Source organism: Podarcis raffonei, chromosome 2 (assembly GCF_027172205.1).
Source record: "Podarcis raffonei isolate rPodRaf1 chromosome 2, rPodRaf1.pri, whole genome shotgun sequence".
Taxonomy (NCBI): Eukaryota; Metazoa; Chordata; class Lepidosauria; order Squamata; family Lacertidae; genus Podarcis; species Podarcis raffonei.
Window position 1 is genome coordinate 107,413,401 of NC_070603.1, and position 27,699 is coordinate 107,441,099.

The 27,699-nt window shown below is 45.9% G+C and overlaps 1 protein-coding gene across 1 annotated transcript; it reads left to right on the forward strand.

The window, feature by feature from the left end:
- Positions 1–357: 357 nt before the first annotated feature.
- LOC128408588 (kyphoscoliosis peptidase-like) lies at positions 358–27,536 on the forward strand. The gene is made up of 15 exons (XM_053378537.1): positions 358–478; positions 4,278–4,387; positions 5,491–5,535; positions 7,308–7,361; positions 9,105–9,158; positions 11,525–11,587; positions 12,508–12,579; positions 13,551–13,592; positions 15,606–15,662; positions 18,926–19,008; positions 21,118–21,226; positions 22,272–22,389; positions 23,909–24,097; positions 24,987–25,177; positions 26,161–27,536. Exons 2-15 carry the CDS (start codon positions 4,297–4,299, stop codon positions 27,060–27,062), a joined length of 2,070 nt encoding a protein of 689 aa, XP_053234512.1. The 5' UTR covers positions 358–478; positions 4,278–4,296; the 3' UTR covers positions 27,063–27,536.
- Positions 27,537–27,699: the final 163 nt, after the last annotated feature.

A 27,699-nucleotide genomic window follows, 5' to 3' on the forward strand; every position in this document is an offset into this window, starting at 1 on the left:
GGCCAAACGTAGATTCACAAAATGTTTAGGGGTATGTGTATGCCCCTCGTGTCCCCCCAGAAAAAAAGCACTGGGTAGGACAATACGCAGGCCACATCTGGGTGATCTATCCTCCTGACTGAATTCAAGCCATGTTCCTCCCTCCCTCCTCCCCTTTGGGACTTTATTCCTTGATTACACAAATACAGAGTTCCCCGTTACTCTCCAAATTCACACTGCTATGCCGTCGTGATGGTGACACACCTTGGCTGTATAAATGTCTTTTCCCTAAGCAACCTCTATAAATAATATGATTGCTTGCATTTGCATTGTTAGAGAGAGACAAAGTTCAGCCTTTCTCCAACAAGGAAATGAAACAACTTACCTGTTTCTCCAAGGTGCACCGAGAAACAAACAGTCTTTCTTGCAGGAGTAACTTTTTCTCCAAGGGAGAAGAATCATTACCTGGACGTCCCTGCTGAGCATCTATGCCGAAAAGGTAACCAGAGCGTCTTGATTTGTTTGGGCCTCTTATAAAAGCAGGGTTTGTGAAATGAAGCAACGGACTGGTCCATGGAGTGTCTATTTACCAGGAACTGGTAAGCCTGGCAGACCGGAATCCTAGGAGAGTTAGCAAGCAGAAGCTCATTCCAGGCCCAGCCCCTGGAGGGAACTTTTCAGGTCACAGAATAACAGTTCAGTGAATTCTCCAGAGTGTTTCTCTCCAGTTTTATACAAATGAACAGTGAGGGATGGATGGGAATGGCAAGAGAAGCAGGTAAGGGCAGTGGTGAGTTTATGCTCTCGGGCCCTTTTGGCAGGCCCTATTCATTCACCTCAATAAACCTGACTATGTCTGAAAAAACAATGGATTTAAAAGCTGAATTAATATATCACATAGGTTATCTTTTTTCCTATTACAGTACTTTCTGCTTCTACTGAAAGAAATACAGATAGATGATAGATAGATAGATATAGATAGATGATGAGAGAGAGAGAGAGAGAGCTTTTTTGTGTGGGGGGGTACGCATACCCCTAAACATTTTGTGAATCTAAGTTTCGCCTCATTGAGGAGCAGTATTTAAATATGAGTAAGAAAATGAGAGTACCCTTAAACATTTTTAAAGAAAAAAAGCACTGAATAGCTAGCTAGCTAGATAGATGATAGATGATAGATAGATAGATGATAGATAGAGATAGATAGATGATAGATAGATAGAAAACAAGGACATGGGTACCTAAAGGAGGTCAGTGTGAACAAGTGAAATGTTGAGGACCAGTAACTTGTGGCAGAGGCAGTTCTAGGGCAGCGCAGCCAGTTCTGCCACACTGGGCATCAGGCCAAGGGGGACACTGCAAGGTGTTGCAACTATGATGTAGTGAATTGAGCGGAGCGGAAGGTGAGGCAGGAAGCTGCTGGATTTTGACCTTGCACAGAGCGCCACTGAAATTTGAAAGATCAAAGTTCCCTCCCACCTCACTTGTGGGCTGATTTGCAAAGCTACAATAGGCCCCACTGCATTTTCAGGACAGTGGCCTTTTTTTTTTTACCTTATACCCACAATAATCAATAATTATTGTTCCGGTTGCTAGAACTGAGCTGAGGGGGTCTCCTTGTACCTCTTTCCTAAAGCAAAGATGTGAAGGATCTCTCTCCATGTGAACCTACCCGGACCCTGAAATAAACATCAGAGGCCCTTCTTTGTGTGCCATGAGATGGCCAAAAGGTGGCAACACAAGACTGGGCCTTATCTGCAGTGGCTCCCTGTTTGTGGAATGCTTGGCTGGCACCTGCATCATACCCCTTTAGGCACCAGGCAAAAACATCCCTCTTCAACCAGGCATTTGGCTGATTAATACCTTATACCCCCTTTAAATGTGTTTGTGGGAGGGGGTGGGGTGCTTGGTTTGCGGGTGTTTTTTGTTCTTGTTTTTATCATGTATTTTGTTTTGTTTTTTGTATCGTATTTTTATGTTGTGAACTGCCCTGAGATCTATGGATGAAGGGTGGTACACAAATTTAATAATAATAATAATAATAATAATAATAATAATAATAATAATAATAATGCAGTACCTTTATAAGGTACTGCATTATTATGGGGAGACGTGGGTGGCGCTGTGGTCGAAACCACTGAGCCTCTTGGGCTTGCCGATCAGATGGCCGGCGGTTCGAATCCCTGCGACGGGGTGAGCTCGGTCCCTGCTCCTGCCAACCCAACCGTTTGAAAGCACGTCAAAGTGCAAGTAGATAAATAGGTATCGCTCCGGTGGGAAGGTAAACGGCGTTTCCGTGCGCTGCTCTGGTTCGCCAGAAGCGGCTTAGTCATGCTGGCCACACGACTCAGAAGCTGCCTGTGGACAAATGCCAGCTCCCTCGGCCTATAGAGTGAGATGAATGCCGCAACCACAGAGTCGGCCACGACTGGACCTAATGGTCAGGGGTCCCTTTACCTTGCCTTACCCTTATAAGAAAAATAAACAATAAGTTTTGGTTTTGGTTCTGTGTGTCTCCTGAAATGATGGGGAAACTCTCTTATCAGGCTCATCCCCTCCCCCATGTGTTCCGGGTGCCAATCTTGCCGCCTGACAGGGCTCACTCATTGCAGGTCTGCCTTTCCTAGGGAACGAAGCAGAACTAGAGGAGTCTTTCTGGCTTGAGGCTGGCCAGCAGCAGACCAGACAGGGTGGGAATTGTGAGTCATATCTGCTTTGCATAGGGAGGGGGTCCCCAAAGTGACCCAGTCTCCCCGCATGGAGAAAGCTTGCACACGCTAGGGAAAAGGTTCTGTGTGCTATCTGTTGTGGTAATGATCAGCCTGCAGGACATTGTGTTTGCATGTGAGCCCTGGCCAGCAGTGAAGTGTAGGTGGGTTCCCACGAGGCAAGAGATAGCGGTAACAGCAAGAACCTTTATTGAACTGCATAACTGGGAAACAGAGGCAAAGCAACTACTTATATACATTTCCGAAGGCTTGTGCCACTCCCATTCCCAACGTGATTGGCTGTCTACATTTCCAAACTGCGAATCATGACTCTAGAGTTCAAGGGCCAATGGCAGAGGCCCAAATCCTGAAGTGTTCTGTGATTGGACAACATGTATTGAATCAGGAGCTCAGAATCCTTAGTCCAGACTCAAACTCAAGAAAGCACAGACCACTGAATACATAACAAGCAGGCTGAGGCGAAATGGGAGAAACCAGGCATAGGGCCCCTTAGCTGCATGGGGCAATACCTCTGTGAGTACCAGGCATACTTATAAACCAGCTCAATGCAAGATTTGGAAGGCAGAATGTAACTACAGCATCCCTGGCAAATTGTGATTCAGTTTCTGCTTAGCTTCCCAAGTCCATCTGTTCCACTGTCAAACAGCTACAGTGGTACCTTAGTTCTCAAACTTAATCCATTCCGGAAGCCCGTTCCAAAACCAAAGCATTCCAAAACCAAGGCATGCTTTCCCATAGAAAGTAATGCAAAATGGATTAATCTGTTCCAGACTTTTAAAAACAACCCCTAAAACAGCAATTTAACATGAATTTTACTATATAACGAGACCACTGATCCATAAATGAAAGTAATAATCAATGCACTGTACTATACAATAAATAAGACAGTATTGTAGATGATAAAAATTTAATTTCATTTTTTTCTTACCTGCACTGATGATAGTCATTGTTTGGATGGGGGGCTTTTATCCATTTCCACAGTCACACAAGCAATCAATCAGTAGCTGAACTAGGTTCCACACAGTCACAAAAACAAATTAACCGAAAAAGCCTCAAAAACAAAAACACAAAATAAATAGCAAAAACAAAAGTGCCAAATTTAATCTGTTCCGGAAGCCCGTTTGACTTTCGAAATGTTCAAAAACCAAGGCACAGCTTCTGATTGGTGCAGGCGCCCCGGAAACAATAGCTGACAACTGCATCAGATGTTCGGCTTCCGAAAAACGTTTGAAAACTAGAACACTTACTTCCAGGTTTTTGGCATTTGAGAACCAAGGCATTTGAGGACCAAGGTACCACTGTATTACCATTAGGACACTTCTCCTGAGGCTTAGCCAAACCCTGTTTCCCTGCCATTTCCACTCATAACATATTTTTGGCATGATATCTGCATGGCAGCCCTTCAAATGTCATTTGAAGAGAACAACCATGTCTATCTGACCGTCTGTATTCCACCTGTCTAATATCTGTATTCCGCCAGTCTAATATCATGAGGTATGCAGTGCCAGGATGTCAACTGTCAATTTGTAAATATTTGGATAAAGAAATAGATTTCACTGCTATTTCTTTCAGCTGAACAACCAAGGAAAGAATGGCCTTTCATGATGGTTTATCTCGCACTCAGCAGATACTGCTGGCAATCTTCTGCTTCCCACTGCTACCCTTCTATCTCTGCTACTTGTGTAAGTAGGAAGTGTAACTTGAGCGTTAATAACCCACATGCATGGGAGAAAGTCTTACACATCTTACTCCATACCTCAGTAAACTCAGTGAGAATTACTTCTGAATGTGTAGAGTTGCACAACAAAACAGGTCCTGCTCTGAGGAAGTTGCTGTCTAAAGGGCAGCCAAGAGGAAATGGAGATTTAATTCCAGAATTCTGCCTTTAGTTCTATGAGCCCACTCACCTGTGAGTAAAATGCATAATAGCTGGTGACTGGTTTTAACATTTTATATGGTCTTCATTGTATGGTTTTATGTGTAATTGTTGTAAACACTCTGATAATTTTTACGAATAGTGGTGCATACATATATTTCTATATGTATTCTGTATTCCTCCAAATACTCCCTTTATTCCCAGCCTGCTCCACTTGCCTTTCCCCAATTCCTTTTCCTTCCCTTCTGCCCATCACCAGAGTACTAAAATTCCCACATTGTTTTCTCAGAACTTGTCTCTGCCTTGGAAAACAGCCAATGAAAACAGAGTGATGATGTTCTTACAACCTTATCATTTAGCAAGATAATATATATTTGTGATAATATATATATATCCTGTGACCTGGGAGATTGATGGGTGTGGGTGTGGCTGGAATGTGGTTTGTTGGTTGTTGTTGTTGTTTTGCTTTTGTTGTTTTTAAGGGATGGCATCCAATTTCGTTGCACTTGTGCAATGTTGCACGTGTGTAATGACAATAAAGAATCTATCTATCTATTTGTTATAGGCTTAAATGTCTGTCTATATATTTATATAATTCGTGCTTAGGTTGTGTGTTGGTTTCCAGGCTTGCAACATACCTTTTGCCTCAGAATCATCACTCCTTGTAAAACCGCTGCCAAATTATGCAAGAATACCCAATAATCCAAAGCAAGGGACTTTTGCTGCTTCTATGCCAGTATTTTGTTCTGGAATTGCTGCCTTTCATTCACTCCCATCCAGATAACATCATTTCCAACCCTCCTCTAGGAGGGAATTAGGACAGAAGGAGAAGGTAGACCTGAAGAAGAGAGCTATTGACCGTCAGGCATGTTTCCTATGCTTCCTTTTGTAATAATGATATTTCTGTAGGCTTTGCTGCGAGTGAAGAGGATAAAGGGCAGCCTGACTCCCTTGGTGAGTAAATATCAAAATCCTATTCCGTTTATTTCTTGTCATACTTTGGATCAGTGTAAACACTGCTGCTGGGAGAACCACTTGCATCCTTGGGCCTTCATTTCTATTCACCGATTGTTAACCAAATTTGATGTAAGATGTTCATAGACTAACATGGGTAACAGCCTGCGGTCTAACTTGTACAGTGGTACCTCGGTTTTGAATTATGCTTTGGAATTATGCTTTGGAATTATGGTGCTGGAGGAGACTCTTGAGAGTCCCATGGACTGCAAGAAGATCAAACCTATCCATTCTTCAGGAAACCAGCCCTGAGTGCTCACTGGAAGGACAGATCCTGAAGCTGAGGCTCCAATACTTTGGCCACCTCATGAGAAGAGAAGACTCCCTGGAAAAGACCCTGATGTCGGGAAAGATGGAGGGCACAAGGAGAAGGGGACGACAGAGGACGAGATGGTTGGACAGTGTTCTTGAAGCTACCAACATGAGTTTGACCAAACTGCGGGAGGCAGTGGAAGACAGGAGTGCCTGGCGTGCTCTGGTCCATGGGGCCACAAAGAGTCGGCCATGACTAAACGACTAAACAACAACAGCAACCTCAGTTTTTGAACGTAATCCGTTCCGGAAGACCGTTTGAGTTCTGAAATGTTCGAAAACCCAAAACTCAACAGTCGACAGCTAGACCTCAGGATCTTGCACCCAGCGGAAGCTGCGTGGCGTGTTCAACTTCCGAGGCATGTTCAAAAACTGAAGCATTTACGTCTGGGTTTACGGCATTTGTAAACTGAAATGTTCGTCAACGGAGACGTTCGAAAACTGAGGTACCACTGTATAAGGTTCTATCCAACAGTTGCAGCTGAGAGGGTGGAATATTGTAGCTGAAAGTAAAAGTGGAAGACACACCTCTGAGGTCTCAGACTCTGTTTGAACCAGTTTTTACTCAATTATCTCTGAAGAGTAAGGGAGTGATCTCAGCCTATCTGGTCCCACAGCCTTGCAGCTGAAGACCTCCACCAAAGCCTCCCTTACCTGGATTGCATGGCAGCAGCTGCAAAGCAGGTTCCAGCGAGATCTCACTAGATCTTGCCAGAAGCTGCCGCCGCTACAGCTTCTCCACCAGTGGTGGAGGTGGCAGAATGGGTAGACCCCTAGGGGCATACCACCTTTGGGGGTTCAGTCATAAGTTATTCCCAAATTCAGGTGTCATTTCTGTCAGGAGTGATCTCAGCCTACCTTGGGACCCTGGCAGAGACACATGCCCGGCTGGCATGTTCTCTCCCTCCTGGTTGATCGTTCGGGAGCTTCATAAGCTTTCTTCAACCCGAACATCACAGCGACCGATGCCAACAGACACCGGCACCTTTAGGGATCCGCAGAGTTTGCGCAATTGCGTAACAGACCTCAGCAACTCAGCATTTTGGCTAATCTACTTTATTTACATATAAACACACACGGAGCACTGCAACATGGCTCCCTCTCTCTCTAGGATCAGACAGCAAAGAGAGAGAACAAAGGACAACAGTCCCACTTCACGGAACACAGTAACACAAACATCCTGTCTCCGTCACTTCCCACTCTGTGGAGTCAAAACATACACCGTCACGTGAAAGACAAAAATCCCATGACTGCAATCATGGAGCAGGAATTCTAACAATTTCCCCAATAAAAGCTTCCCTTTTCCCAAAGCCCGCTGCCCCTGCCCCCCTGCACACATGTGAGAGATACGGACATAATACAAGCCAGAGCAGTAATGATGAATTGTATTTTTCCAACAGATCAAGTAGAAGAAGGGACGGTGCAACAATCAAACAGACAGCGCAGATTAGCTGGTGAGAGAAATGTGTCAATTTAGTTGGCCAGTTTTGCCCCGTGATGCCACAGTTCCTTGTTATGTCTGTGCATGTGTAATGGCCTAGTCCTGCTGGAGAGTTTTTCTCCTCGTGCACTGCGTCAGGAAGATTTTGGGCATCACAATGCAGGAGAGTCAACAAGAAAGATGTGCTCTCCCAAACCCACATTCCCAGCACTCCTGTCTCAGCAACGTCTATGCTGCCTTGGTCATGTCCACAACCAGGGATGCGGGTGGCGCTGTGGTCTAAACCACTGAGCCTCTTGGGTTTGCTGATCAGAAGGTCGGTGGTTTGAATCCCTGTGACAGGGTGAGTTCCCGTTGCTCTGTTCCAGCTCCTGCCAACCTAGCAGTCAGTGCAAGTAGATAAATATGTACCACTGCGGTGGGCAGGTAAACAGCGTTTCCATGTGCTCTGGCTTCCATCATGGTCTCTTGTTGAGCCAGAAACAGTTTAGTCCTGCTGGCCACATGACCCAGAAAGCTATCTGTGGACAAACGCTGGCTCCCTCGGCCTGAAGTGAGATGTGCACTCCAGCCCGATAGTCACCTTTGACTGGACTTAACTGTCCAGGGGTCCTTTACTTTTACCATGTCCACACAATGGAAGCTGGCAGGATCCCCAGGAATATACAGTGGTACCTTGGGTTAAGTACTTAATTCATTCCGGAGGTCCGTACTTAACCTGAAACTGTTCTTAACCTGAAGCGCCACTTTAGCTAATGGGGTCTCCTGCTGCTGCCGCGCTGCCGGAGCACGATTTCTGTTCTCATTCTGAAGCAAAGTACTTAACCTGAAGCACTATTTCTGGGTTAGCGGAGTGTGTAACCTGAAGCGTATTAACCTGAAGCGTATTAACCTGAAGCGTATGTAACCCAAGGTACCAGTGTACTGTATGGGAAGCTGGTTTAAGGCACCAGGCAGACCAAGTCTACGTTACAAAGATGTCTGCAAACCTGACATAAAGGCTGGCAACATCAGCCCTGCTGCGTGGAAAGACCTTGCATGCAAACACATACAGTGGTACCTCAGGTTAAGTACTTAATTCATTCCAGAGGTCCGTTCTTAACCTGAAGCACCACTTTAGCTAATGGGGCCTCCCGCTGCCGTGCCGGCGGAGCACGATTTCTGTTCTTATCCTGAAGCAAAGTACTTAACCTGAGGTACTATTTCTGAGTTAGCGGAGTCTGTAACCTGAAGCGTACGTAACCTGAGGTACCACTGTAGTTTAATTAACCAACTAAACTATAAGCAGTGGGCAGGTGACTTGCATGTGGTTTTCTCAATTTCCCTCAGAGGAAATAAGAGGTAGTGAAAGAAGAATATGGACTATGATTGGGCTCACACCCTTACCAGGAAGGGTCCAGTATGCACTGTTGGGAGTTAAGAATAATAGAAGGTCATGCAGCCTCCCTAGGCCACTCCCCTTCCATGTCCAGTGGGGATGTTTGCAGACAGGTGTTGTTGGGCATCCAGTATTCATCAGTTCTGGCTAGCATGGCCAATGGTCAGAGATTATAGGAGTTGCAGTGCAACATCTGGAGGGCTGCAGGTTCCCCATCCTGGACTCAGTGGGATAAACATATGAAATGATCTCCCCCAAAATAACCTCCGCAGACTTAAGTGCTGCGGCTTGTGAGGTACTCTCAGCTAACATATGGACATGGGCTTGGCTGCATGCTTCAGGTATGGTATTGATCATGGCGGGTCATGTTTCCAACAGCTCGAGCCGAAGAAGGAACGGGTCAAGAAATAAACGAGAATCCCAGAATCACAGGTGAGAGTGGTTTGCTGTTTAACCATCAACTGTAAAGCCTTCTTTTGGGGGCAGATTGTCTACCGTGACTCCATGTTGTAGCTGTGTGTGTCTGATGACCTGAGAGCCTTTCCCTCAGATCCAGGGCAGGTTGGGAAGACCAATGACGCTGAAGCCAAGCAGGTTTGGGTCGAGTCAGGCCTGAACGGGAGGCTTCCTGGGAATTCCCTACGTATGCTGCCTCGAGTTCCGGGAGGAATGAAAGGTGTGCATTTGGCACATGCGTGTACTAAATAAATAAATAATGGGCCCCCTGTCACTTGTTGAGATCTTATGGGGAGGTAGAAGCAACTACGTGTGTTCAGTAAACCTGAAGGAGCATCTTCCACCATAGGTGTCAACGTTTCCCTTTTTTTAAAAGGGAAATTCCCTTATTCCGAATAGGATTTCTCGCAAGAAAAGGGAAAAGTTGACAGCTATGTCTTCCACCCCCATCGTTCAGCCCGGACCCTGAGGTCCAACTCCAAGGGCCTTCTGGTGGTTCCCTCACTGCGAGAAGTGAGGTTACAGGGAACCAGGCAGAGGGCCTTCTTGGTGGTAGCGCCTGCCCTGTGGAACGCCCTCCCTTCAAATGTCAAGGAAATAAACAACTATCTGACTTACAGTGGTACCCTGGGTTAAGAACTTAATTCGTTCCGGAGGTCCATTCTTAACCTGAAACGGTTCTTAACCTGAGGTACCACTTTAGCTAATGGGGCCTCCTGCTGCCACCACACAATTTCTGTTCTCATCCTGAGGTAAAGTTCTTAACCTGAGGTACTATTTCTGGGTTAGCGGAGTCTGTAACCTGAAGCGTTTTTTTTTTTAAAAAAAAATTTTATTGGTTTTTTCCACACATAATACAAGACAATACAACACAATACAAGACATACAAACATGTAAACACGTATAATTTCTTGACCTTTCATTTCTTAAGCCTTCTTTCAGCGACTTCCCCATACCTCCCCTTTCTGCATCCCTGTTATCAATCTTTTCAGCATCCCCTAATTTCAATATAATACTTTCTTTAGGTCTTATTTCTCATATCCAATTGCTAATCGCTGCAATTCTATTTTGCGTTACCCAAAACATTTTAGCATTCATTAATTTTACAACAGTTCTTAAGATAGATTTTAAACTTCTTCCAATCTTCTTCCACCGTCTCTTTCCCTTGGTCACGGATTCTGCCGGTCATCTCAGCCAGTCCCATATAGTCTATTACCTTAGTCTGCCATTCTTCCAGTGTGGGTAGTTCTTGTGTCTTCCAATACTTCGCTAATAGTACTCTTGCTAGTACTACTGTAACCTGAAGCGTTTGTAACCTGAAGCGTATGTAACCCGAGGTACCACTGTATAAAGGTAAAGGGACCCCTGACTGTTAGGTCCAGTTGCAGACGACTCTGGGGTTGGCCGATAGAAGACATCTGAAGGCAGCCCTGTTTAGGGAAGTTTTTAGTGTTTGATGTTTTGTCGTGTTTTTAATATTCTGTTGGGAACTGGGCAGAGTGCCTGGGGAAACCGAGCCAGATGGGCAGGGCATAAATAATAAATTATTATTATTATTACTACTTGCCCTGAATGGAGACCTTCAGAGAACAACCTAAAACTTAATGTTCTTTGCTTGTCACCATCAAACTACTCCTCTCACTGTGTCCATCTCACAACAGCCCTATGAAGTAGGTTCCTACGGTTCTCGTTTTATAAAAGGGGTTGGAAGGGCACCAGCATTCACCCAGCCAGGCCAGTCATCAGGGCCGTGGTGGAGGTAAGATTTCAGTCTGCAAATCCAGCCCTATTAACCCCAGGGCTGCACGTAACTTTCAGATTTTCTAGATATTTGGATCTGCTTTAGGCTCAGAGCATTTGATGATATCCTTGTGGGTTCCTTTTCGGGTATACAGTGGTACCTCGGGTTACATACGCTTCAGGTTACATACGCTTCAGGTTACAAACTCTGCTAACCCAGAAATGGTACCTTGGGTTAAGAATTTTACCTCAGGATGAGAACAGAAATCGCGTGGCAGAAGCAGGAGGCCCCATTAGCTAAAGTGGTGCTTCAGGTTAAGAACAGTTTCAGGTTAAGTACTTCACCCAAGGTACCACTGTATGCCACTTTGAATGTCTTTATTTATTTATACCATATTTACTCGAATGTAATGTGCACCTTTTTTTGGCCAAACTATGTTGCGAAAATCAGGGTGCACATTATATTTGATGGCGCATTAGATTTGCGTAAATGCGGTAATGAAACAAACAGTGTGTAAATTTTATGATATAAGTTATGCAACATATGCTTTTTAAAAAAAAGAATTTCAGTCTCTGAGATGCTCTCTTTGTTCTTTAAACAGGCCAGGCAGCTGAAACGCACAATGAGGATCATCTGCCGGGTGTTACCTATGAGCCTAAACAAAGTATGTGAGCCGGTGAATGTTGATAACATTAACTGCAAAGGCTGTAAGAGTGATCTGGCTAAGGAAATCTTGCTAAGGAGCTTGGTTTGAAAGAAAAGCCCAATTGTAGTAACAACAACAACAAATATACTATTTTTCAAATATAATATTTTTGAAATATACTTGGAGTTGAGAGTGGATTTCATGCTCTTTATTCAGCTCATAGTGGTGAGGAGGAATGAAAGTTTCCCCGAAGTATCTGCTTTATATACTTTATTTACACAATGGGCTGCACGTGATTGGCTAATTCCGGAATTCTCCTATAGGCCAATCAGGTTGTGGATTCACTTCCATCTGGAGCTGGATTCGGTGGCTCCTGCAGACCAATCATACTGCTGCATTGTTCTAGGACCAATCAGACTGCTGCATTCTGAATCCTGTTGTTCTAGGACCAATCGGACTGTTGCATTTTGGATCCTATTGTTCTAGGACCAATCAGACTGCTGCATTTTGGAGCCTATTCAACTCAGTACACAACACCTTTTTAAAGGGTGTGCATGGAATATTTTCAGCTTCTGATTTTTCAGTATTCTCTGGCACCATCATTTCCTGACTGTTGGTTCTTCAGGGCTACTTTTCTGCAATCTGGATTTATTTTGCTTATGTCACCTTTGATATGTGATTTGGAGCCTTCACAAGGGCTTCCTAATCCGAAACCCAAGAGGGTTAACATGTTGCCTCTTAAAAATGAATATTCGATTATTTCAAAACCCATAAGAAAGAGCAAACCACTTCATCCCGTAGAAAGCAGGTTTTCCACCCCATCCCCCTTAAAAGCAGCAAGAGGGACATTTAATTTTTCCTGCCGCTTTTGTATGTTTTTACTATATAGTTGACTTGATGTCTCTGTTTGCAAGTTCTCGTTGTTTGTTTTTCTCCAGATCAAATCACTGTGGAAATACATCCTAGACATAGCACATCACGGAGCAAAAAGAAGTTTTCCTTCAGAAAAGGTAGGTCCGTTTCTATGTTACAATGCATAAGAAAACAGATTATTATTATTATTATTTTATGGGAAATGTTTCAGCTTCCTCCTACCTGAGCTGCTTTAATGTGAATTAAAGGATGCTGTAGTGAGTGTGGCAGATCAAAGAACACTGAGGATGACATATTCGTAAGTGCTGCATATTCTGTAACCTTCTGGAAGCAAGAAGTGACCTGTACTTTTTAGACATGCACAGGAATGCTAAACAGGTTTGGCTAGAGCTATGAGCTTAACCAAGAGACTTGTTCGCAGCCTCCCTGTCCTTAGAATCTCATTTTAAAGATATAAAACCACAGGCAGGCAGAGGACCCAAAGATGGACATCCAAAATACCCCCCCCCCATATTCCTAAAGAGCTGAGAAACGTATTCATGTATGCAACTGTCGCTGCAAGAAGCTTAATAGCTAAATGGTGGAAGGCAGATAAAATACCAACTAAAATGGAGGGCAGGTGAAAGTACTTGAATATGTAGAATTGGGAAAGATGGCAGGAAAAATTAGGAACAAGACAAACCAACAGTTTAACAAAAAATGGGATTTATTGAGATTATATTTAACAGAACATTGTTCTCATACGAAATCTTCGACATGCTTTGATTAACTTCTGCAATTTAATATGCTACAAAGATCATGGATAATTTGTGTTAAAGAGTATAGAAATATGCAGTCAACAAGGAAATGAAGGACCCATACTAAGGACGATGGAAGTCTGAACATATGGAAGAATTTTATTTTATATGTAACATTTTCTTTGTATTTGATGGGATCTGTTATTGTTGTTCTCTATGTGGTGAAGGGACTTAATATTGAAAAATCAATAGAGATTAAATTGCAAAATAACCCCCAATCCTATAATGTATTATTCCACCTTGTGTTCCTGTGGATTTATTTATTTTTTGTAACTCATTCTTTGTGTGCATGTGTGCTCCTGGTGTTGCAGGAATCCAGGTATTTCCCGAGTGGATGGGGAAGGACAATGAAGGTAAGGGCTCCAAATGGAACTTAGGTTCACATGTGGTGGGGGTGTAAATATGTACAATTTTTTTTTTTTTTTTGCAAAGGGTGTTTAAGGAGATAACAGAAATCATTGGGTTAAAGCTGGCCGAAAGTCCAGAGCTAGCATTATTATCAATTTATGATGGGGTGGAAGATTTGCAGGCTATGAAGTACTCACTCACAAATTTATTGACGAATTATTATAGCTAGGAAGTGGAAGGGGCAAGCAGAATATAAAATGCAAGAAAGGTATAAAGAGGTGTGGGGTACAGCTGTTAATGACAGGTAAGACGGGGAATATGCAGGAGAAATGATTATGAGGAGATATGGAAGGTGTTTGTAGAAGTTGTACTGTTAAAATGGAAAGGGGTCAAACCATCGCAAGAGGTGTTGAAATTTTGGGAGGTTGGATAGTTACAATGGAATGGTCTTGGTGGTGGGGTGCACAATTTTATTATTTATTTATGATTATTTCTTTGTCAAAATAAAATAAAATAAATAATAATAATAATAGCAGCTATTTTATATCGAGGGTTGTTCACATTTCTGTTTGCCGCCTGCCACTTTCCCTGGGAAACCCATTTTTTACCACTGAATTGGAGCAAACATCAACAGGCTTTTCTACAGATTGATGTTTGCTTTGATTCAGCACTAAAGAGCAGGTTTTCCTGGGGAAAGTGATAGGGCAAACAGAAAAATGCTCAGAGCCATGCCTCAAAAGCAATGGAAAAGTGGGAGACCGCTCAGACCCATGCTTTACAGCCATGGGACAAGTGGAAATGCAAATGAGCCCTCAGCCAGATCATTGGTTCATCTAGACCAGGTATTGTTGGTACTGACCAGCAAACAGCCTCCCGGCTTTTCAGGTGGGAGACATTCATAGTCCTTCCAGGAGATGTTTGAGTTTGAACCAGGGCCTTTCTGCTTGCAAAGCAGATGCTCCAGCAGTGAGCTATGGCCCACTCCCTAAAGAGCAGTGATTGTACTGAATCAAAGGGGTGGAGCGAGTCCCCTTTGAAGAAAGGGGGCTGTGTTTTCCCTCCATCTCCCTTAACACTAGAACTCATGAGCATCCAAACTGGAAGACTGCCTTCCCCCATTTTGACTGGGTTTGGTGGGAGTTAGTAACCTAGCAGCCTCTAGGGGGCAGCAGCTTCTGCATCATTGCTTTAAGGCAGGGGTCAGCAACCAGCCTGCGGAGGTCGTTTGACTGGCCCCCAAGCCGCCCCCGAAATGAGTTGCCTGCTTGCGCACTGCGCTAACCCGACACAGCGCGGTGCGGGGCCTCGCTTCCGTGGCGCCAGAAATCGCGTCTGTGCAGACGCAGATGCTGGAAATTGTGTCTGCGCATGCACAGATGCTGAAAATCACAGGCGTACGCTCTCACATAGGCACGATATACAGCCCACGAAGGGATCTTGGCAGGACCGATCCAGCCCAGGCAAGATAAACCTTGCTGACCCCTGCTTTATGGGCAGCTATGAAAATTACACTGACAACGGGTGGCGCTGTGGGTTAAACCACAGAGCCTAGGACTGGCCAATCAGAAGGTCGGCGGTTTGAATCCCTGCAACAGGGTGAGCTCCTGTTGCTCGGTCCCTGCTCCTGCCAACCTAGCAGTTCGAAAGCATGTCAAGTGCAAGTAGATAAATAGGTACCTCTCCGGCGGGAAGGTAAACGGCGTTTCTGTGCACTGCTCTGGTTCTTCAGAAGCGGCTTAGTCATGCTGGCCACATGACCCGGAAGCTGTATGCCGGCTCCCTCGGCCAGTAAAGCGAAATGAGCGCTGCAACCCCAGAGTCAGCCATGAGTGGACCTAATGGTCAGGGGTCCCTTTACCTTTACCTAAGAGCAATATATCGTGGTATCTGTGGCTGTATGCATGTTGTTGGGCTCCCATTGTTTCCCGGCCAGCATGACTAATAGCCAGGAATGATGAATGTTGCAAAATACGTTTTAATGTACATATTGTCTCATCCCAGCAATAACCATTTTGCAGGGTTTCAGGATGATGGAGAAAAGGGATCAAGGCCGTCTAAGGGACAAGTTCTGTATGGTAAATATAAGTTGTTTTTATTTATATATATAAATTTTATTTTTGCATTTTCTAGTTTACATAAACAAATGAATTAAATACATAAACATATCATCCATTTTGACTTCCCTCCCACCCCCCTTGTGGATCTTAATGCAATGATTTCTCCCTCTTATTTATTTCATAACTCTATTTTTATAAATCCTTTCTCAATCCATAGTTCGAATTTTTACACAAGTTTTCTCTCAATCCTACTAATATATGTACCATAATTGTTCATATATGTACCATAATTGTTATAATTCAAATAAATTATAAACCTTCCCCGTTCTTTATTAAAGACCTCCTCTTCCTGATTTCTAATTCTTCCTGTAAGAATTTCCTCTTCCTGTAAGAATGGTTTCTCTTCAGATCGCATAAATCTTTTGCCTTTTATAAGTTGTTTGTTATATTTGCCTGCTGGCCTGGATCCTGTATACAGTGGTTCCTCAGGTTACGAACTTAATTCGTTCCGGAAGTCCGTTCTTAACCCAAAGCGTTTTTAACCCGAGGCTCGCATTCCCTACATAGGCCTCCTGCGGCCCCGGAAGCAGATTGTGTTCGTATCCGGGGGCAAAGTTCGCAACCCGGAACACCTACTTCCGGGTTTGTGGAGTTCATAACCAGAAGTGTTCATAAGCAGGACTGTTCGTAACCCGAGGTACCACTGTATTTGGTGTGGGGAGTCTTTAGCTCGCCAGGTGTTGTTAGACTACAATTCCCATCAGCCCCAAAAAGGGTGGCCAGTGGCCATGGAATGATGGTAGTTGTAGTTCAGCAGCTTCTGGAGGGCCAAAGTTCCCCTACACTTCTTATATATCTTAGCTGAGCCCATCCACAACCACTTGAGGTCTTCTAGGAACAAGGTTTGCATGGGAAATATTAACCGCACTGTACCTTGGCCACCAAGGCCGACCCTACCATTAGACAGAGCAAGGTGCCGCCTCAGGCATCAGATGCTTGGGAATGGGAAGAATGAGTGAGATGTCATTGGGCATCTCTGTACATGCTAATGCAGCCTGCCCTGCATCCTCTAAGTTAGCCTGCTCTCCTCAGGTACGGTGGAGCATTCTGTCTCATCACCAGTGTTTGGTTCCTGCAAGCAGAATGGGGTTTCTATTATATGTGGCATGTGGGCGGGTGGGTACATTTTGTCCATTACTTCATGCAGTCCTGTTTGTGTCACTGTTACGCTACCTGCTAGGGTTAAAAGACAGAGGTTTTGGTGTGAAGGGAGATTCTTTGAGGAGGTAACAAGTGTTCCAGTGTGAGGTGCGCACCATGCCACTCCCATCACAAGATTTGTCTGCTTTGGCCCAAGAAAAGCCATGCTCTAAAAATGTATCGCAAGAACTGATCAACAACTGGTCCAGCACTGTTGGAGTGTCCCTCTTTCTCCATGGCTGTTTAAGCAGAGCAATATTGTAACAGGGTAGGTGAAGCCCCTCTACTCCCTGCTACTGGATTTCATTTGAGGAGCAGCACAGTTGGCTCCCTGTTTATTTGCCGTGGGGATGCAGATGCAGCGTGGGGGCACATCCCCACCTCAGCATCAGACACGCCACAGCGTGTCTAGCCGCCATGCCCACTCTCTGACCTTTGCCTCCCTCGCAGAAAGTTTGCTTAAGTTCCACTTGGCTGGATGGTTGGCGAATGTAGCAGACTTTCGAGTATCAGGGGAACATTTGGGGGGAAACACCTGTCTGACACGTGAATCGCTAACACTAGAAATGTGCCTTGCTGGAAATACGTTAAGTTCAGGATTGTTTTGCTACTCTTTCCAATGGTTGACTTCTGCTAATAAAAGGAGCCTCGGCAGAGCTAGCCGGCAGCTTGCTTGGAGCATGCTTGCATGCTTGCTCCTGCACAGCTCACGTGCATTTACTTGTTTTTTTTTGCTCTATAAGACTCACTTTTCCCCTCCTAAAAAGTAAGGGGAAATGTGTGTGCGTCTTATGGAGTGAATGCAGGCTGCGCAGCTATCCCAGAAGCCAGAACAGCAAGAGGGATTGCTGCTTTCACTGCGCAGCGGATCCCTCTTGCTGTTCTGGCTTCTGAGATTCAGAATATTTTTTTTTCTTGTTTTCCTCCTCCAAAAACTAGGTGTGTCTTGTGGTCTGGTGCGTCTTATAGAGCGAAAAATATGGTAGCTCCCATGCCGTCCTCCGTTATTTCAACAATTTGCCCTTTCCTGTTCACTGTAGTCCAACCCTATTAATCACATTTTAGGTCCTTCTCCTTTTCGCCCCCTTCTGTTTTTCTACTGGACTTCCTCTGTTTAAGGAATCATCAGCATAATTTATTATTTGTACCCCGCCCATCTGGCTAAGTTTCCCCAGCCACTCTGGGCGGCTTCCAACAAAGATTAAAAATACATTAAAATTTCACACATTAAAAACTTCCCTGAACAGGGCTGCCTTCAGATGTCTTCTAAATGTCAGGTAGTTGTCTATCTCTTTGACATCTGATGGGAGGGCGTACCACAGGGCGGGTGCCACTACCGAAAAGGCCCTCTGCCTAGTTCCCTGTAACTTTGCTTTTCGCAGTGAGGGAACCGCTAGAAGGCCCTTGGCGCTGGACCTCAGTGTCCGGGCAGAACGATGGGGGTGGAGACGCTCCTTCAGGTATACTGGGCCAAGGCCATTTAGGGCTTTAAAGGTCAGCACCAACACTTTGAATTGTGCTCGGAAATGTACTGGGAGCCAGTGTAGGTCTTTCAGTGTTATGTGGACCAGTGTTATGTGGTCTTGGTGGCCGCTCCCAGTCACTATTCTAGCTGCCGCATTCTGGATTAGTTGTAGTTTCCGGGTCACCTTCAAAGGTAGCCCCACATAGAGCGCATTGCAGTAGTCCAAGCGAGAGATAACTAGAGCATGCACCACTCTGGCGAGACAGTCCGCGGGCAGGTAGAGTCTCAGCCTGCGTACCAGATGGTGCTGATAAACAGCTGCCCTGGACACAGAATTGACCTGTTCCTCCATGGACAGCTGTGAGTCCAAAATGACTCCCAGGCTGCACACCTGGTTCTTCAGGGGCACAGTTACCCCATTCAGGACCAGGGAGTCCTCCACACCAGCCCACCCCCTTTTCTCCAAGAACAGTACTTCTGTCTTGTCAGGATTCAACCTCAATCCATTAGCCGCCATCCATCCTCCAACTGCCTCCAAGCACTCACACAGGACATTCACCGCCTTCACTGGTTCTGATTTGAAAGAGAGGTAGAGCTTTTCCATGTTTGTTCCTAGATTACCCGTGGGATAAATCCAGTCTGAAAACAATACCAATCGACTTGACACAGTTTAAGGAACTGGATGCCTATGCATCAAAGGTATGCAATCTCTTTTACGGGGTGGAATAATAGTCCTGTATGGAATTTGCTGGGATGCAGAGATCCTTTTCCATGTGGATTTGGAATCTGAGAGTGCCTTCACATGTGCTCTCCTGATAGGAGGAAACCCTCCGTTCCCAATGGGAAACATCGCAAGACCCAGCTCCTGTTTTCCACATGATGGACAGACACAACAGAGCGCCTATTTATGTAGCCTTCATGCGCACCATAGGTAAAGGACCCCTGGATGGTTAAGTCTAGTCAAAGGTGACTATGGGGATGTGGGTGGCACTGTGGTCTAAACCACTGAGCCTCTTGGGCTTACCCATCAGAAGGTTGGTGGTTCAAATCACTGCGACAGGGTGAGCTCCCGTTGCTCTGTCCCAGCTTGTGCCAACCTAGCAGTTCGAAAGCATACCAGTGCAAGTAGATAAACAGGTACTGCTGGGGCGGGAAGGTAAACAACGTTTCTGCTGGCCACATGACCTGGAAAGCTGTCTGTGAACAAATGCTGGCTCCCTCTGCCTGAAAGCGAGATGAGCGCTGCAACCCCACAGTCACCTTTGACAGGACATAACCGTCCAGGGGTCCTTTACCTTTTACCTTTTATACGCACCATATAAATACATCAAAGTATCCTGGAAACTATCATAACCCCACAGAGCTGCAATTCCCAGAACCTGTAACAAACCACTGTTCCTAGGATTCTTTTTTGGGGCGGAGAGATGTGCTTTAAAAGTTTCATACTTAGCTATTTTGGGATGGCATTACCTTGGCTGCTCCTTTGCTATTAAAATTCAAGAGATAAATCAAAAGTCAAATAAGATTAGAGTCAACAACCACAGTTTAGCAGCCATTCCCTCTCCTCAGAGAACTCTGGCTAGCAATCGTTAACAAGCAATTATCAGTGCCGACGTGAGGAATCTCTGACGGAACTCATAACAATTAAACTGGTGTACAATCAATATGTATTGGTGATGGTGGCACAGCAGTCCGCCCCAGATTTCACACTTCTGCCCGGTGACAACAGTAGGGCTGACTCTGAATCCTCAGCCCCTCGACATTCCTGCTCTCAGCAGGGCTGTCTTAAGCATACGCGGTGCCGGGGTGCAAAGATCTGCCTGGTGGTCCCCCATGGTTGCCCAGTCCCAGGAGCACAGGAGGGCGGAGCCGGCCGGCTGCCTCAGCATCTCACTGGCTCGGTCGCCCCCAAACTCATCGCGCAGAGCCCCCCGCAGCAGAAGAGCCCACCGCAGTGCTCTGACCAATGGGTGGGCTCTTCCCCGGACTCAACTCTTGGGCCCCTGACTCTCGGCCTGGTGCCCCTGAGAGCCCAGCACCCGGGTGCCCCACACCCCTAGTGCCTGTGAGTAAGATGGCCTTGGCTCTCAGAATGCCCTGCTGGCTGTAGTTTCGCCCACCCACAGGTGGGACAGGTTGCTCTGTACTGGTGGATGGAGGCTGGCATCTCTCTCCAGTAGAAGTCAGCACTTCTGCCAAATCCAAGACCACCACCCATTGCCCGGCACAAAGGGGATTTGAATTTCAGTGAAAGATTGTGGGAATGGCATGCCCGTGTGCCCTGAAAAAGATTATGCATGCTTCTCCCTTCAGAACAATTCTTAATGTGCAGTTCTGTGCAGTTTTACTCAGAAGTAAGCTCCACTGAGTTCAAAAAGACCGACACCCGCTCGGAAAATTCATCAGCATTCTCATGCAAATTCCTCCTAATGTACTGAATTTTGCAAAGCGTTTCCCCTAATACAATGTGTTCTTATGAACATATTACCTTGCATGCATATTTATTACACGTACATACGTTTTTGCAGACATTCCTATCTGGAGAGCTGTACTGCAACATCCAGAACAGGGCAGATTTTGAAAGATTGCTCTGTTTCAGTTTGTTTGTCATTTCGGAAAGCACAAATTAAATAGGATGACCTTGAAATGTATAAAAAGAAACGAAAAAAGACTGACACCCTTGTCAGTGCATGTAGGATTGCATCCTAGGCTTTATTTAAACAGGTGGTTGCCTTAGATAGAAAAATGGAACTGGGTACCCCTTTCCCATATCAAAAGCTACTGAATCTATTCCCTTTTGTGAAACAGGTAAATGTCAGGAATAGCGTGGCAAACCTGGTGAGCGTCTTGCTCCAAAAAGCCCACAGTGACCTGGAGAAAGTCCGAGCCATTTGGATGTGGATTTGCCGCCACATAGGTAGGTGGCGGTGATAGCTTTTTGTATGCTTGTGTCCCTTTGCTTCTGACAACATCACAACGGACAGGCATTCCACAGGTAAAGCTTTCCCCTAGCCCTGCATCTCCATCCATACTGGGGGAGATTTTCCTTTGGAAGTGCTGCCTGCCATGCAGCTGATAGATGTGTGGATGCCCCACAGGAGGGAGAAAACTCTGAAACAGGATGGGGAAGCTGTGGCCATATTGTTGGACTACAACTCCCATCATTCCTGAGCACTGGTCATGCTGGCATGCTGTGAGAGGAGCTGGAAGGCTTTGTGCTACTGGTTGTTGCTTTTTATTGAACTGACTGCAGAGTCAGTTGAGGTACAGTCAAAGCACATTCTTTTCCTCAAAGAAGTCTGGGCACTGTGGTGTGTTGAGTGTTGCTGGGAATTGTAACTGTGAGGCGTATTCTACAGTGTCCAGAATTATTTGAGGGAAAGAATGTGCCTTGAATGTGCGTTAAAGGTGGGGTGGCATGTAACAATAGGTAAACAGGTAAAGGTAAAGGACCCCTGGACAGTTAAGTCCAGTCAAAGGCGACTATGGGGTTGTGGTGCTCATCTTGCTTTCAGGCCGAGGGAGCTGGCGTTTGTCCACAGACAGCTTTCCAGGTCATGTGGCCAGCAGGACTAAACCACTTCTGGTGCAACGGAACACTGTGACGGAAACCAGAGTGCATGGAAACACTATTTACCTTCCTGCCGCAGCAGTACCTATTTATCTACTTGCACTGGCATGCTTTCGAACTGCTAGGTTGGCAGGAGTTGGGACAGAGCGATGGGAGCTCTCCCCATTGCGGGGATTTGAACCGCCGACGTTCCAATCGGCAAGCCCAGGAGGCTCAGTGGTTTAAACCACAGCGCCACCCATGTCCCATGTAACAATATTTTCATTTAATTGATCAATCACTCTGATCTTCTGCTCAAAGTTTGCATTCCGAGTGAAACTGTTGCAGTCCCTTATTCACTGTGCATTTCATGCTTTGGGGTGGTATTTCACAAATGTCTTTTTTTCTCCAGAATACGATGTGGAAGGCTACCATAACCTTGACAAGGTGTCTTGTGAGGCAGCTGATGTCCTTCGGTCAGGAAAAGGCATTTGCGCTGGATATTCTGGACTCTTTGAAGAAATGTGCAGGTAATTCCTATTGGCCCCAGTCTCCATGACAAACGGTTGTTACTTGGCAAGGATGATGGGAGGTATGGTGAGCCACGGGTTCCCTAACCCAGCACCAAACTATGAATGCTCCTGAAGCAAATTTTGATATATAGGCTTGCATTGTATTTGAGGTAGGTCCATTGAAATCAATTCATGAGTAACTTGTTTTCAGTGGTATTCAGCCCATATTCTCTTAGTTTGCATTTTATATTCTAATGCACCATTATGGAAAGAAGGACCAAAACACAGGTCTGCTGAAAATCTTGTACACACCCTATTATGTATTCAGTGCTCTGTATTTGCCTGAGCTTGAGTCTGGACTAAGGATTCTGGCCCCTGTGTTCTGATTCGATACATGATATCCAATCACAGAACATTTCAGGATTTGGGCCTCTGCCATGGTGGCCCTGTGTTCTAAACCAATGAGCCTAGGGCTTGCCAACCGGAAGGTCAACGGTTCGAATCCCTGTGACTGGGTGAGCTCCCATTGCTCGGTCCCGGCTCCTGCCAACCTAGCAGTTTGAAAGCACATCAAAGTGCAAGTAGATAAATAGGTACCACTCCAGTGGGAAGGTAAATGGCGTTTCCGTGCGCTGCTCTGGTTTCACCAGAAGTGGCTTAGTCATGCCGGCCACATGACCTGGAAAAACTGTCTGCAGACAAACGTCGGCTCCCTCGGCCAGTAAAGCAAGATGAGCGCCACAACCCCAGAGTTGTTCACGACAGGACTTAACTGTCAGGGGTCCTTTACCTTTTTACATTGGCATTTAAACTCTGACTTATGATTTGCAGCTTGGAAGTTTAGACAGCCAATCACGTTGGGAGTGGGAGTGGCCCAGGCCTTCAGAAATGTACATAAGCAGTTGCTTTGCCCCTGTTGTCCAGTTCTGTTAATTCAATAAAGGTTCTTGCTGTTATCACTGTGTCTTGCCTCGTGGGAACCCGCCTACGCTTCACACCCTCCCTAACAAGCATCCTTCACCCAGTGTGGTGCAGTGGTTAAGAGCGGTAGTCTCGTAATCTGGGGAACCGGGTTCGCATCTCCGCTCCTCCACATGCAGCTGCTGGGTGACCTTGGGCCAGTCACACTTCTTTGAAGTCTCTCAGCCCCACTCACCTCACAGAGTGTTTGTTGTGGGGGAGGAAGGGAAAGGAGAATGTGAGCCGCTTTGAGACTCCTTAAAGGGAGTGAAAGGCGGGATATCAAATCCAAAACTCTCACTGCCTGCATGTATTAAAGCCCCTCTGCTACCTTAAAAGCTTAAGCTAAATTTCTCTGTCCGTCTGTCTTCAGAATGTAAGCTGAGATTCTCAGGCTGCCAGATTTTGCTTCTGACGACAGCTTCTATGTCAATGCATGAAATGCAATCTGAAATGCATTGGGCTTGAAATAATGTTGTTTGGCTTCTCCCTGAAAACAGAACAAAAATTATGCATGACAATTCCAGCCCAAAAGAGCAGTGAAATGGCATTCCTGAGTACCTTTCTTTCTCCTCAGTATTGCAGGGATACAGTGCAAGACGTTGTCAGGGTACGCCAAAGGGGCTGGGTACAAACCAGGAAAAGTCTTTAAGGGAGCGAGTAATCATGCTTGGAATGTTGTCCATCTGGATGGAAGCTGGCACCTTTTGGACAGTACGTGGGGAAGTGGCTACGTGGATGATGGCAAGAACAGCTTCACTTTCAGGTATGCTGTTAGGCAAAAGAAAGCCTGAAGACAGTGTGGGACTCAGTGAAGGTATAGTTTACTTCTGGTGCTTTTAGAAGGCTTTTTATTTTGTCTGTTTGTGATTTGATGGCTACAGGGCTGACCATTTGCAATGAGAACCAAGCCGATGGTGATGGGGAAAATTATGGAAACCACCAACCATTCATTTATCTCCTTGAGTGCTTCTAGAGCATTATGCTTATCCTGGGGCTGATGGAAGCTAGGTTGTTGCAACACAACAGCCTCCGTCAGCCCAGTGCCCTCCAGCTGTTTTGGACTACAATTCCCATCATCCTTCATGCTAGCTGGGGTTGATGGGGCATAGAGTTCAGCAACATCTGGAAGGAATCAGATTGGGGAAGGCTGGTTTAGCACAGTGTGCAGAGCCTCAGCTGTGCCCAATGTTAACGAAAGCTAGTTGAAACAAACTAACTGGATAAGCCATGGCTTGTCAAACAAACCGCTGTTAACATTAAGCATGGATTTGGGTGAGACAAACTGATTAATCTGAACCAGGATCTAGTTTCTTCACAGCAGTGCGGAGGAGAGTGTGAATGTGAGGCTGGCTTTGGCTCATTTTTGACATGCTAAACCTGACATCAGAACTGCGTCATGGGCAAAGCTGGGGGGGGAGGCAGGGGGAGCAGCTGCACCCCCATCAAGTAAATAAATCATAATACTTAACTAGCTGACCGGTTGCATCGCAGATAGCTCAATTCTGCCCCCCCTAATCTAAATCCTGGCTATACACACAAACTGGGCCGATATTATTCCACACTAAGCTTTAGGTAACTTTCCCAGTTTGACTCTGGTGATGACTGAGACAATTTTATGAAATGCTGCACAATTCTGCCTTCCCCTTTTGCAGGTACAATGAGTTTTACTTCCTTACCCATCCTGCTCTGTTTATTAATGATCACTTCCCAGAAGACCACAGCTGGCAGCTTCTGAAACGGACATTATCACTGCAGCAGTTTGAACGCGATGTGTGGTATAAGCCTGCGTTTTATTCAGTGGGACTGATAGGCACCTCCACGGCAACATCAGTCATCGAAACAGGTAAAGTCAATCAGAAGCATCCGTCTTGTTGTTTTTGGCAGTTACGCTGACAATCCGTCTCATGTTTTTTCAAAGGCGAACTGCCCCGTGACATGAGTCGCTACTGCATTATTATGAATCAGGGATGAGGGAACCTGTGGATCGGAGAACCTCCAGAAGTCGCTGGACTACAACTCCCATCATCCCTGACGATTGGTCGTGCTAACAGGGGCCGATGGGAGCTGGAGTCTCACAACAGCTGGAGGGCCACGTAGGTTCCTCACGCTACAATTGTGAGGCAGCTGGATTGTGTCTGGTCTATCTGGACAATCCCCATGCATTACATATTGATATATATTTCAGCAGAGCCTAGGACCCTCATACCTATGGGACCGCCTCTCCCGGTATGCCCCATGGAGAGCCTCAAGGTCCATAAACAGCAACACCCAAGTGGTCCCGGGCCCTAAGGAAGTTAGATTAGCTTCAACCAGAGCCAGGGCCTTTTCAACTCTGGCTCCGGCCTGGTGGAATGCTCTGTCTCATGAGACCAGGGCCCTGCGGGATCTGATTTCTTTCCGCAGGGCCTGTAAGACAGAGTTGTTCCGCCTGGCCTTTGGCTTGGAGCCAATTTGATTCCCTCCCCCTCTTTCTTTTTTCTTTCTCCCCCTGTGATGAGGCTGCATTTTAATATTTTAATGTTTCAATATTTTAATGTTGTATTTTAATCTTGTTTTTAAGTTGTATTCATTCAACTTGTTTTTATTATTGCTTGTTTGCCGCCCTGAGCCCGGCCTTGGCTGGGGAGGGCGGGGTATAAATAAAAATTATTATTATTATTATACTCTGGTAAAACCTACTGAATGACGGAATAAATAAACATAAACCAGTACAACAAACTCTCGCGCAACAGAACTTTCCCCTCCTCTCCCCTGCAGTCCTCATGAGTGTTTCTCTTTTAAACAAGTATTAACAACAATTGGAAACTCTTCACTTTTCTTTCACAGAAAACGGCAAGGCAACTGTTTCCATTGAGAGTCGATCTCCGACGCTCTTCCTTTGCAACCTCAATGGGGCAAAAGAGCAGTGCTTCATGACCCTGCAGAGGAACGGGATGACCGTGGAAGTGTATCCTCAGGAGGTGGGGACTCATAACTTGGACATCTTCGCCAAACCTTCCAAGAGCAAGGGGGAGGACTACAGCCATGTTCTAAACTACTCCCTGGTGTGCCGATCTGTGGACAAGAGCTTCCGCTTGCCCAAAACGCTCATCCAGCCTGTGGGGCCCAGCTGGCAATCGGAGGAGAAGGGGATCCTGGAGGCTTTGCCCGATAGCCCCATCATACACACCGACGACGGCCGCTGTGTTGTCACTTTCACTCGGACGAGTGACCTGGACTTCTTTGCCACCCTGGACTCGGATACCAGCCGCACGCCAGAGGACGTACGGAGGCGTCACATCTGGATGACTCGCTGGGGCACTAAGGTTGAGTTGAAGGTACATCTCCCTCACGCAGGGGACTTTGCTCTTCACATCTGGGCAAAGAAAGCATCTGACCCGGGAAGCAGTCACTGCGCCCTCAGCTACCTCATCTCCTGCCCAAATAAGAAGGTGACTTGGCCGGTTTTCCCACAAAGCTACACGAACTGGGAGGATGCCTTTGAGCTGGTGGCACCTCTCGCCGGGGTCCTGCCGGCCAACCGTGATGTAACGTTCAAGCTCAAGCTGCCTAGTGCAGATGAGGTGTCTGTCGAATGCGGAAAGTCTCGCCCGCTGAGGCTGAGTGAAGACGGTTTCTGGGAGGGAACCTGCAGCACCTCAGGTGGCTCCACAGTGACAGTAAGAATGGCAAAAGGTGGCAGTAATACCTTCTGGTCCCTGTTGGAGTACAAAGTGGAAAGTCACTAGCTAGGAGACAGACGCAGAGGGAGAGTTGTGAACCACAGATCGCTCCATCTACTGTTGTGGCAGGGAAGCTCCACAAGGCCTCCTCCTCCCTCAACTGACATTTTGGGGCTGCCTCAGTGGGGGTGATAGGAAGCAGGGCTCATTTCATCAGCTTCACTGGAAGTCCACGTCTTTCAAAGAACCTCCTGCCCCTGAACTGTGGCAGATGGTTGTAATGTATTCAGTGGTCTGTGTTTGCCTGAGCTAAGGATTTTGAGCTCCTGTGTTCTGATTTGATACATGATGTCCAGTCACAGAACATTTCAGGATTTGGGCCTCTGCCATTGGCCCTTGAACTCTGAGTTGTGATTCGCAGCTTGGAAGTTTAAACTGCCAATCACAGGAATGGGAGTGGCCCAGGCTTTCAGGAATGTATATAAGCGGTTGCTTTGCCCATTTCCCAGTTATGTAGTTCAATAAAGTTTCTTGCTGTTATCACTGTGTCTTGCCTCGTGGAACCCACCTACATTTCAATGGTCATTATGGGAACAACTGTTTACAAATTGGCACCAAAGTTTTGATTTTTATATTCCCTCACTGTCCATTTTCCCTTGGGGTTTTTTTATTTTTTAAAAAAGATTGTAAGCCTGTGTGTAGT